Raw genomic sequence first — 12474 nt, forward strand, 5'->3', positions numbered from 1 at the left:
TTATACCGGTGGAAATGTACTAATGTAGGATAGCGTGCAGATACAATGACTGAAATTCAGTGCTTATACCACCGGTGGTAAATAATTTACTACCGTTGGTAAAATTACTTTTGACACATTTACCGCTCCATAGTTAGCTTCCTGTTTCAAATTTAAACTATCTCAGGAAAATTATATTATTTAAAAAAAAATGCACAGGGCAATTATCAGTCCAACAAACCCGTGGATTAAAGTGTAATTATGGCTGGTAAAAATGCCGTATTCAACTTTTTCTCTTGGCCTATGTATAAAATCTTAGCTTTGCACCTTCAACTGCGCATCTTGGTAGTAATTTAGATTAAACAATTTGGGGGGCACCAATAATAGAAAGGATTTACCTCATTTACCTCGCAAAGTTTTCAGTAATAATCACTCTTGCCCTGCGCTTCCGTCCATAAAAATCCCCCACCACCTACCCAAGCACTTTAATATCACCATCAAAATGCGTACCTACACCCCGCTCATTCTCCTCTTTGCCATCCTCTTCGGATCGGCCATCGTCAACGCCATTTCCGGCCCGCAGGATGCCAAAATGGCCGCCGCCATCGAAGCGGCCATTGCCAAAATCCCCAACTTCACGCGCATCTCCAAGCTCCCCCCCAACAGCGTCTACACCTTCACCCAAGAAGCGTTTGACCCCGTCACCAAAACCAACACCACCATGACTGTCTCCAGAACCGTCAGCGACCTCATCGGCGGGCTCTCGGAATCCTCCTCCTCCAATGCACTCGCCAAGCGCAACGACCCCGAATTTGGCTATGTCTGCGAGACCAGCATCCGTAGCCCGCGCCTGTTCGATGTCATTAGCAACATAAACGATATGACCCGGGATCACCGCGCGATGTGCTGTCAGCTCACCCCGAGGGGGCGTTGCTATACGTATCGGAACTGGGGGACATCGTCGTTGGGAATCTGCGGGAACTGGATGAGGTGTGTGCCGTGTAAGAATGCGGCGGAGTTTCTGGTTCTGTTGGCAGAAAGCTGTTACAAGAACTTCAGAGGTAGAGGTCACCCATTGACGGGTGGGAGGTTTGTGCTGGGAGGGTGGGGAGCGTCACCGCCATGGGGGGGAGAGTTGACAGTATTTCATTCTTAGAAGAATGAGGGCTGCTGGTTGGAGATGAGGAGATATAGATCTACTCCTCGCTAATAATTAATGAAATTCTGTGCTTTTCTTCTTCTTCTTTTTGCTTTTGTGGTAGGAGTAGATTCGTAATTCACTCTTGGAGGTTATAGATTCCAATGGCTGTTTATTCGTGACCGCATGACTGTAGCTTCTCTATATATGTACTTATCCAAAGAAATCCAATTCCCAGTTCTGATGATCTCATCAGTACGTCTTACCACGCCGGAATTTGTAGTGATATTGTATATAGCGTGCTTAAAGAATCCATCTATTCATCCATCAGTCGGTGTTCTCGTTAGAGGGATTGGTAAAGACTTCCAGCCCTAGCTACCCACATACTACCCACAACTCCGCAGGATCCGTAGTCATCTCAGAACCAATACCCTGACAACTTGACGAAGCGAAAGGAGATGAAGTCAAAAAGACGAGCCTACATGTAGTCTGTCAAAGGAGATAAAGCCAGAAGCAACCAAGTCAAAGGACACAGAGTCAGTAGAAAAGCACAAGCCTGGTAGGCCTTGTCGAAAAGGCCTCAACCTGCATCTGTCTCCGCTCCGCCAAGTCCTTCCGCCTCTGTTGCGTACGTACATGTAGGTAAATCTCTACGCGGGTACATACCCGGGTGCGGCTTAGTTAGTCACAGAATATCACTCGACCGAGTGATCTTGGCGTGCCGGTAAGACATTGCGGATGCGGAAAGCGACATGCACGAATCTACGTACATCCTCGACACGGCGGGGAAGGGTCGCTGTCTCTGTCTCTGTCTCTGTCTCTATGCTCGATGGGAGTATTCAAACCACTACTACTACTACTGTCAATTGTTAGCCGCCATCCCCCGAAACCCCTCAACTCCGCAACATTGACCTCCATGTCACCATCTCCCCTCCACCACCAAACACCACCGGAATACCCCGACAAGATTCACCACCGGCCATGAGACCGGATCAGCCTCAGCCTTACGTGTCAACCGCGCCCGTTCACGATCCCGCCGCACCGCCAGCGACAGATCGCTAACTGGGATGATTTGTCTCGGAGATTAGATAGCAGGGATGGAGGTACGCGTACCTGCCCATCATTGATGCTGCTGGTAGAGTACGTTTACATGTAGCTTCGGCGTCATGGTTTTGTTCACTCCACGCGCTCAATACAAGCATCTATCAGATTGCAGTCTCTTTTATGTATGTATTATACATGCACACGTACTATACAACTCCTTTTCATGCTAGAATACAATATTCACAATAGACCCTGACGCAGCAGCCTCTCCCAGCCCACCACACATTATACCTGAAACCATTAAATCCGATACCGCATACAAGGCCATTACATTATTACCGTATATTAACACCGTTACCCCGTACCACCACATGCATCTACGCATAGTCGTAGCACAAATCACCGCCCTTGATGTTCATTATCTGCTCCAGCGTAACGTTTCCAGCGAGCTCGTTGAGGTGGATCTGGAAATCCAGCGTGACATTTCCGCCGCTGGTGTTGTTGCTGAACGGGTAGCCAAACTGCACGATTGGGCCCGCGATATCCTTCAGCCTCGTTGCAAGGTCCTGGCTCTGCCACATCCACCAGATGCGGTCCATGTTTGCGTGGTGGAGGTAGAATAGTGGGTCTGGGTTACATGTCAGCATACGACAGTTCTACAATTCAAAATGGATATGGAGGAAAGCAAACTCACCACCAGGGCTTGCATAGATGTCTGCAATTGTTCCATAGGCACCCCCGATTCCAAGATGCCCACCAGCATGGTATGTGAACGCCTCGGGGGTGGTTCCACCCTCCGTCTCGATATCAAACGCCTGGTAGTTCTCCGCAGCGAGCGCCTTATCCACTGCTGTCGCCGTCAGGCACTTGAGAATAATCGGGAAGGCGATATCACGGGTGAGGCACTGGTTGTTGCGCACGAGGTTCGTGCCGGGGCCTAGATGTAGCTCCAGATCTTTGAATGATCCGTTGGGCACACAACCACCGCCGGTACGGCCCGTGACACCCTCAAGTCCAACGACGGTTCCGTTCTCGACGTAGGGTCCATTGCCGCCAAAGGCACTGTTGGCAAAGACGGGTGCGGCGAGGAAGGTAGCGTTGCTTGCGCTGTCGAGGGTCCAGTCCCAGTATCTGCTCCAGTTAGTATCATGACCGTCGTGAGGGTAACCACGGTGAGGAGAGAATTACGGTTGTGCGCCGGTGTACCCGCACTCTTCACGGAGTGACTTCTCATATGTGGCGAGATAGTAGCGGTGCCAGGCTTGGAAATGGCCCTGTGGAGGAAATTTTGAGTGTTTAGCAGAGGAAGATGAGATGGATGGTGGGTGGGTGGGTGATGGATCCTTACAACAAAGTGGATGAAGTCTGTCTGGCGAATGTGCACACCCTGGAAATCATCAAATCGACTGATAGCTCCGGGAACGGCAGCACAGGTTTTTGCGGGTATGTTTTGGAGACATTTCACAGCGGATATGTAGTTCTGCTGCTGCTTAGCTGTGAGTGCACGCCTATATGTTTCCGAGGTATTAATATATTGCATGCGGTACGGGTGAAGAGAGGAAAGAGTTTGTGGTACCATTCTTTACGGACAATCGGAGAAGAACATTTCTTAATTGTTGCTGCCTCCGAGAGTTGTAGAAGAGCAAATACAAAGAGTGATCCCCAGACAAGGGCGGTGAATTTGAAATTTGTCATTTTACCGGTGACGATAAATCTGATATTGAGCCTTTTATTGAGGAGGGAAAAGGATAATTGATCGGCTTCTGTAGTACACAGGTGAAGTACAGTGATGAAGACGGTGGAAGAAAGTATTCCACGAGACGTACAGTGGCAGTCTTTATATCACACAGTGACACCAGGACACACGCGTACATTCATGTACCTACAATCACAAGTGAAATTAAGCCGACCTACAAATTCACAGCTAAATTCATCTTCTCTCGTTCGTATACTCCATACCATGGTGTTCATGCAAGCGTGTGGTACCTATCCTTTCATCTCAACCCATAATCCATGAGGGTACAACCCTGTCGATCAGTATTCACCCCTCCCACCGCGGCAGATACAGCGATGAATGGTGACACTGCCACAAAGGTGCATAGGGAATGTTTTTATCCGGCCATAGAGAGACTACCAAATACCTTTTTTCTCTCCCAGTTCTTACCAAATAGATAGCTGAACTCGTGGAATCGGTACCGATCGTGGGGCCTGCATTGCGTGTACATGTAGGTACATACATTTTCTAGGTACGTATCACAGAATCTAGTAGATAATGTGGCTTTATATGATTACTTATTGACAAATAAGTATTAGTACTATAGGGCTCGCTACGGAATGGTATATAAAAGGCTAGGCTCTACCTATGTCTAATAAACAACTAAACGTACTATCAGCACCGGTACATTCAGTAGAGTAGAGGTATGGTAAGGATATCTCGGAAGCCCCTTTACCGACTTGAATATTTTCCACGTGAAAAGTTTGGTAAGTGAAGCCTAGTTAACTCATCCTACGGTCTTATGTTGATAACAACTATATGGCTATTGAATATATTGCGATTTTGTCTCTCCCTGGCAGGGATCCTTACCCCTTTCAGCCTGTTAATCCAAAATTAGTACCATGTACTACCATCATATGGAGGTGGTACTACTGTGGTGGCTGACAGAAGTGCTCCAATTCATGCCTAGGCGAGGCTTTATTGATGTAAAGAAATAGGAGTAGGCGCGCTTATATCCCGCTGCCAGTGAGATATTTACTGGCCCACTGTCGTTCATGATCTGGATTTATTTTCATTCTAGAACCGGACTGTAATTAACCGACTTGTTCTAGGATAGCTGCAGGCAACCTGATCTTGTTCTACCCAATTTTCTATTAATTACTATATGCTTAAATCGGGAAGGAGATCGCTCACGCGATTGTTGCATGGTGGCTAGTATGTATAGTAGAGTAGAGGATCACAAGTCAGATCACCTTCCTTTCCGAGAAGTAATAGTAGTAGCACTCTGCACGAGAGTAGTACCCCGGATTTCTATGAACGTGGGGGCGTGGTTAAGCGACACAGGTAATCACTCGTCTCGAGGAGTCTTTGTCAACCAGCATCTTCCATTCCAGCGCCGGTAAGTTCCTATGCAGAAAGCGTTGCGTGGATTAACACTAATAGCCAGTAATTGCTAGCGGTTAATCTGCGATTTATATGTTGACTGAACCTTCCGCCTCGCGGCTGAAGGTTTGCCCGTCTACAGCGGCTAAGTGGCACAGCCGATAACGCGTCTAGTGATTATGAGGAGTAGTCGCGCCATCAGTCTCTTCCCTGGAATAATCCATCACCATGCTGCAAGGGAAGATAGAAGAACTACATGTATTGACTAGTGTGTATATATATATCCATAACGAATCGGTAAATGCCCATCCATGTAGTTACGTTGTAAGGGCTAGATCTCGAGGCCTTATCCAAGTCTTTAAAGATAACCGCCGAGGCGCTATTCCAGCCAGAATACCCTTCACGTTGGGACCGATTTTGGGCCCAAAAGAATGAAGAGGTGGTCGCCGATAATATAAGCTGGCTCGCTAGTTCAGGAATCTCAAGGCCAATATAAGCTCTAATATCTCAATGTCCCGATGCTTTAGAGCGCGCTTCCGTGATTCTTTGATGACATTGGTAAACTAGACGAGACTTCCTTAGATCTGGGCTCATGTAGAAAGCTTGAACTGTTTGACCAGCTCGTAAAAATCGAAAGTACCGTCGTGGCTTCTAGTAGCAACGCTGTAAACCTTAAAAGCATATATGATTTGGGCCGGTAACGCAGTGTCTCCTCAACATCATCCGCCCGTCCTGTTTCTCTTCGTTTGCGCCAGAGTCGCCTCAAGCCATCAAAGGATACATGTACATGTACATGTAGGTACACTGTTTACCTTGATCAGTGCACCTTCGTCTCAGATCGAAATAAAGTTATCGCTGCTAGCAAGTCTCATCCTTTGGTCAACGCTCTTCCGAATCGAAGCCGTCATTATTCCCCGTGTCTCTCGTTTGTGTTTGGGAGACCGGAGCCTGTAGGAGACGCCGAGAACACGCCCAATAATTATCATGCTGTGTTCCATTCTGTCTTCAGTATGGTATGCAAATAGAATCTCCAATGAGACCAGCAATGTGAGATAATAAACATGCTAATTGATGCCTGCTCTGCCGTCGGCCTTGGTCCTCACAGTTGCCGGCTGAGGCGCTCATAGCTGGAAGCTGGACGCGTACCTATGTAGATACATGCATCTATTTTACAATCAATTCTTTATCACATTTCATCTCGGACCTCTCTATCCCTTGGACGGATGAAAGTTGTCAAATTCGCGACCACACTCTTTCAGCTATCACTAGCTTAATATGGCAATTGTTCGAAATTCTTGATTGGCTCTGTTGTTATTGCCAACCGTAAAAAGCAAGATAATTCCCTTACTAATTGGTGCACGGTCCAGGTCGCGAATTTGACAACTTTCATCCGTCCAAGGGATACACAATAATCAAATTGCCTACAGCACTAATGGTAAAATCATCTTTTGAGAAGTGGATACTTATGTAACAGTTATACTTATTGCCCACACACACACTTAGGCGCCTTGCTTCATGAATACTTACGGTTCCAACGACCTACACCCTCTCAGAAGCACATCACTCGTTGGTCTAAGCAGATTCAAATGGACGAATTACCAGCTATTCTTCTACAGCCTTCCTTCGCGAAAATTCTCTAAGGGCGTTAGTCACACTACGGTTTGCTAGCTATGGAATTTAATTTTTCTGCGCCACAGAATGCCAAGCAGCCACGCCAAGCAGCCACTCCCTGTCATCCTTTGCTTTTCCTTCTCCAGAATAGAGGGTTTTAGCTGCACAATTTGGACAGAAACTCGTGCACGTTGCAGCCAATAAGAAGTGCAGGAGTTTCTGTTCAAATGCTCGAGTTTCTGTCCAAGTTGTGTAGCTAAAACCCTCTAATATGTCACTCACAAGTCTGTTCGGCAACTGTTTTCTTTACCTGAGAAATATCGTGGAGAAATACTTTTATATATCGTTCACTGCTCTGGAGTTTAATTATCGGCAGTCGGTTACCCGAGACGGATCTAGATGAAATACGTACGGACGAATTCTTCGAAAGAAATAAATAGTATTTATAAAATATAATATATTCCAGTCGGGAAGATCCGTCGGTACTACCGAGTGCACCGGCTTCGATATCGGGTATGCAGTGTTCCTAGATCCTCCCCTATTCGGAGGTGACAAATCCGCCGCACATACACCCCTAGCTACTGTCCAAAGGGACAGGGCAGGTCAGCTCAAAACACTGGGCAGGAACACTCTCCGGCATTGTGTTCGGGAGTAATTCCGAGAAGGAAAATCACGATCTCCAGAAAAACGTGCCTATGTAGATCGGCCAGACCTGTTGCGGCTTGGTATGAGATTGACGCTGGGCCCTGGTTGTTATACGAACGGTGGGGAAACTTGACTGGTAGGATTTGATGGAGATGATGCAGGAGCTGATTACATACATGGAATTTTAGTTCTACTCCACAGACACAGATACCTAGAAGACGCACGGAAGGATCAAACAGGATTATGGAGAATGTCGCTAAATTATAAAGGATTTTGTGATGTCTCCTTCGACTCGAGACACGGACAAAACCCCTCATGTAGGGTTCCCAAAGAAAAGAGTGACTTCCTATCTGAGTTCTCACGTCTGCTGTTCCCTGTGTCCTTCTGCAGCCGAGAATGTGATAGCAATGGGTTAGAGTATCTATTTGGCAAAACTAATTCAGGGTGGGCTGCATAATGCCCTAGGCGGTACCTACATCATACATAAAGATCAATTCCTGGAACGGAATGCACTTGATTAATATTTGGGTCTCCATCCTCCCTTGTTACTTCGGGATATATGGCATCAGTTTCCCAATATACATATATTACAAAGCGGATATCGATGACTCGGTTTTCCAAAGCTTAATCTCTGACTGGCCAATGGAATTATGAAGTAGTATCCTCGATCGCAATTATTGGGGTGCGGGCAAAATTTACGTTATGTTTAAGAACCTCCGAGGTACTTGAGTTGTTGGCCAGCAACCCACAGCCTAGAATCATTAGTGCACAATCTCGGACCTCCTACGAACTGAGGAATAAAGTTAAATCTGCCAAGTGCACCCACCATGTATCATATGTAGTGCCAAAGATAGAATGAGGTGTTCTTGGACCAACAGTTATCGAGCATTTCGTAATCCGGGTTGTTCCTTGGTTTTACTTACTATTACACTCTTATATGTATTCAGAAACCAAAGAACTTCCCAAGATACTGACTAGACAATAATGTGGTTACATCCCCTATCGCGCGAAACTCCCTACAATTATCGTACGGTTTTGTCTCGTCTCCAAATATGCTAGATGCTTGGCCATGTGACAGCTACGTACCTACTGTTCCTTGGAAGATGATGTTTTCTACCTTATCAGCTTAAGGAATATCTGTGTTTCTGGGCAGCATTCTGAATAGTGTACCTGGTTGATCCCCGGTGCCAGAAAACCCTGGCCATTGGTCCAAAGCTCTTGCATACATGTGTATGTAGCTGGTGGTTGCAGTGGTGTGGTCAATATTTCTAGCTGGAGGCCTACCAATTTGCCGAAATGAGCCCTGCAGATTCGATTACTTTGCGTGCAGGCCACGCGCGGATGCTCCTGGCACACACACTCTCCCACACTCTGGGGCGGCGGCGGGCAATAAGCAAAAAAAAACGAGCACCGCTGTATATGTTCCGTCTGTGTTTCTCATTAGATCGCTGGTATTGATTTGCCATCCCAGACTTCATGATATGCCACTGCCCCCTACACCCCAGCGGCGGGTTTATAGATAAGTCCAGCAACCCCCCGGAAGAAATGACCTAAGCAAAAAAGTTTGAGAGCAATCAACAGGAAGTTTGTTTGTGTTTTTCGGAGACGTAAAGTACTCCAACGATGGTGGCAATCTCTACAATGCCAGTAACACGCCCTCAGCAATTTGTACTGGTCCCGCGCTATGAGGGTCCCGCCGACAGGAGCTATATAACGAGAAACTGCAACATCACACTGATAACAGTATCGTCGGCAGTGGTAATAGCGAGGATTTATACAAGGAAATTTATCTCGAATAGTTTGGGCTTGGATGATTTGGCGGCCTTTGTTGCGCTGGTGAGTTTGAATTTTTGGAGTTGGAGCGAGCAGCGCTGATTGGATTGGGTTATGGCAGGTGTTTGCAGTGACAACGGCTAGTTTAGAGCTTGATGGTATATTCACCTTCTTTTTTTGGAAGAAGCAAGTTAGAGTATTGGCTAAAATAAAACCGCGGGCTAGCTATCAACTTTGGAATGGGCCGACAAATCGAAGAAGTGGATCCGGCGGACTTAGAAAGGTTCTTTATGGTATAAGCCCAGAATGATATGTAGAAAATATTCATAAGGTTTTGCCAACTAACAAGATGGAAATAAAGACTCTTCCAATATTTCAACTAGTCACATTCAATGCTGTCTACTTCGTCCGATTATCAGGTGTTTTATTCATTCACCGCCTGATTTCTGGTGGTATGTCATCTCTAACGAAGAGTTATAATTACGGTCGAAATCAAACTAACAAAACTATCGGAAAATAGTCAAGGCTAGTATGGGAGTTTGGATCGCAACAGGAATATTAACGGCTCAGCACTTCATTTTCTTCTTCGTTTTTCTACTGCAGTGCCGGCCGGTTCGGTATGTACCGTTTTCCATCATAGCTGTGCCACAAGCTCACATAGACTACATAGGGCACTTTGGCTGCACGATCTTCCAAAGAAATGTATGAGCAGAGAGGCGGAAGCGCATTTAATGTATGCCCATAGTGGGCTTGGAATTGGAATTGATTTGGCACTATTTGCTGTGCCAATGATATTTGTGTGGAAGCATATCTGGAACCACAAAATGAGATTTCGGATGGCATTGCTGCTGAGTGTTGGTAAGTCTCATCTCTGGGCCGTATCATCGAATAAAACGACTAATGAAGTACTGTTAGGGTCGTTTGTCGTTGTTGCGGGGGTTATCAGGTTATCTATTATTACCACTGTAGACATGGGAACAAATACGTGAGTACACGTATGTATGGTACATCTTTGGTTGAACAGAATGCTAACTACCTTTCTCTATCTAGAACCTGTAAGCACCTCTAATCTAGCTTAAGATTCACTGTATAATGAAAACTAACAATGAATCCAGGGAACATAACCTTCGCTGCCTTATGGACGCAACTAGAGATACATACTGGGCTGATTATGCTCTGTTTCCCATCACTCAACCCGGTCTTCCGGCGCGTCAAACAGCGCATCACCGGCGCAACAATGACCACCAGCTTCAGCGGCGCCGGGCAAAAGGGGATATACCCAAAGCCAGGGCCGAGTGTGGAGTTGTACACAATCGGCCAATCAAGCGAGAGGAGGAACAAGATCGTACGGGATTCCACCCTGGATAACGAGAGCCAGGAGAGGATTATGCAACCTAATGTTATACATAAGTCAACGAATATAGAAATCTCCGTAGAGAACATGGCAGGAGGATCTATGGAAGATACTGGGATAAAAGATGGGGCTTCGGCGGTTTCTTACGAGCGGGGGGACAAAATATGAAACCTCTCGGGAGAGGATTCTGGGCGTCGGTGAAGGGTTAGGAATTCACATGTAATTACATTTATATTTCTTTTGTTCATTTTCTTTGTCAATGGAAGACCTGCTGTAATGAATTGAAGAAATAAATAAATAAAAAAACGAAGTAAACATTCAACATTCAAGTAATTGGATGGTATTATAAAGTTGGTACATTCACTCTATAGACATGTGTGATCAAAGTGCCTCCCCTTTCTGCACAAATGCAGGAACAAGAATCGACACCTGTCAGAGCTTTGCATCGGAATCTTGTTTTAAGTACGTACGTAAATCCATTAAACATGCGCATGCTCATACGCTTCCCAACCGTCAGAAACATCTCCCCATACCTGTTGAAACATATGAGCATGTACCTACAGCGGCGCCTTCATGAAAATAGTAATTAAGCAGCGATATGGGGGCCCGTCCCCGCAATATCAAGGACAGAAATCACATCAAATCCCGCCACTAACGATTAAATTTGACAGGTTGGGGTACCTACATGTACATACATACTACCACACCTCCCTTGGTTTAGCCGAAGCTTGTTTTCTGGTTTCGGATATATGTGGGTGCTGGGGTACACGAGGCAAGGCCGGCCGGCCGGTTGTTGTGGGATGAGGTGGTGGGGGTGGATAGTTTCGGGGGTGCCGGCGGATTGTTCGGGGTATTGTGTTTGTCCGTAGTAGATACAGGCAAAAGATAGCGCCCTTAGACGGCTCCAAATGATGGATTACTGCTCGTTTCGAGTCCGAAGTCTGATATCTTTGATTGCAAAAATGTGTATGTAGGTATTACCTATTGTATAGCGTAGCCTAGTCAGCTCTGAAAAGCGGAGGTCTTGACCGCTATTGCATTCCTGCCTTTGGCACGCGCCGCACTAACCCGGGAGAAAGAGGCATTTCTGAACATTCAGGAGAAAATCTCGGAGAATTCTCTACTGTAGGTACAAGCATTATGCTCATCCTGTCACAACATGCACAGGTTCCTGGTTGTACCACCTGCCTCGGCATTCTCCGGAGAGCTGGAGGTAGCGAGTGATGATATGTGAACCCATCATGTAGATACAAATCTACCGTCACTGCATGTACCGAGGCAGTAAAGTAAGTGTCGCTTAAGCTTAAGTAGAGTATGTCGGGATATATTCCTGTTGGGTACGACGTGCTTAAGCGAGGTGACTGATGTGGGGAATCAGCAGCATGAAGCATGATTGATCATGAGGAGGTGAGGGGGTTGCAGTTGAGTGTTCACAACGATTGCATCAATGTATCCATTGTGGCAGAACAGGAATTCTCAAGGAGGCCAACAATTGGTTTTGGCGGAGGGCATATTGCCGACTGAAGGGATAGGAGCTGTTGGGAACAGGTTGCAGCTGTTGTTTGAGGTGGTGGTCGATACTGAACGGTAGAAGATCTGGAGAGCATCCCATGCATATGCGAGTGTGATTGCCTGCGTGAAGGAGGAAGTTGTGAGGGCTTGTGATCTATAATTCCGCAAAAAGGTGGGACTCTCGAGGATAACAAGCTTTCGGTCGTGAATCTCAAGAGTCTAGGCAATGCACTCAGCTTGAGTGAGAGATGACTTGACTGAGATCAGATGATGGATCCTTGTGAGGGTTAGGGTTCCTAGAATGTAGGCAGCTTCACCCTG

The 12474-nt window shown here is 46.4% G+C and overlaps 3 protein-coding genes across 3 annotated transcripts; 2 read left to right on the forward strand and 1 right to left on the reverse strand.

Moving 5' to 3' along the window:
• Positions 1–481: 481 nt before the first annotated feature.
• H6S33_006567 (uncharacterized protein) lies at positions 482–1163 on the forward strand (the record flags this gene model as incomplete). Its single annotated transcript, XM_044837931.1, has 2 exons — positions 482–1068; positions 1136–1163. The coding sequence occupies 2 exons, from the start codon at positions 482–484 to the stop codon at positions 1161–1163; spliced, it is 615 nt and encodes a 204-aa protein (XP_044690094.1).
• A 1375-nt stretch (positions 1164–2538) lies between these two features.
• H6S33_006568 (uncharacterized protein) lies at positions 2539–3856 on the reverse strand (the record flags this gene model as incomplete). Its single annotated transcript, XM_044837932.1, has 5 exons — positions 2539–2789; positions 2856–3292; positions 3350–3435; positions 3510–3669; positions 3738–3856. The coding sequence occupies 5 exons, from the start codon at positions 3854–3856 to the stop codon at positions 2539–2541; spliced, it is 1053 nt and encodes a 350-aa protein (XP_044690095.1).
• Positions 3857–9137: 5281 nt separating this feature from the next.
• Positions 9138–10809, forward strand: H6S33_006569 (uncharacterized protein; the record flags this gene model as incomplete). Its single annotated transcript, XM_044837933.1, has 9 exons — positions 9138–9350; positions 9409–9445; positions 9513–9580; positions 9649–9739; positions 9808–9904; positions 9958–10145; positions 10203–10272; positions 10338–10342; positions 10403–10809. The coding sequence occupies 9 exons, from the start codon at positions 9138–9140 to the stop codon at positions 10807–10809; spliced, it is 1176 nt and encodes a 391-aa protein (XP_044690096.1).
• Positions 10810–12474: the final 1665 nt, after the last annotated feature.

The sequence above is a fragment of the Morchella sextelata genome (assembly GCF_020137385.1).
Source record: "Morchella sextelata strain SCLS chromosome Unknown scls_20, whole genome shotgun sequence".
Classification (NCBI taxonomy): Eukaryota; Fungi; Ascomycota; class Pezizomycetes; order Pezizales; family Morchellaceae; genus Morchella; species Morchella sextelata.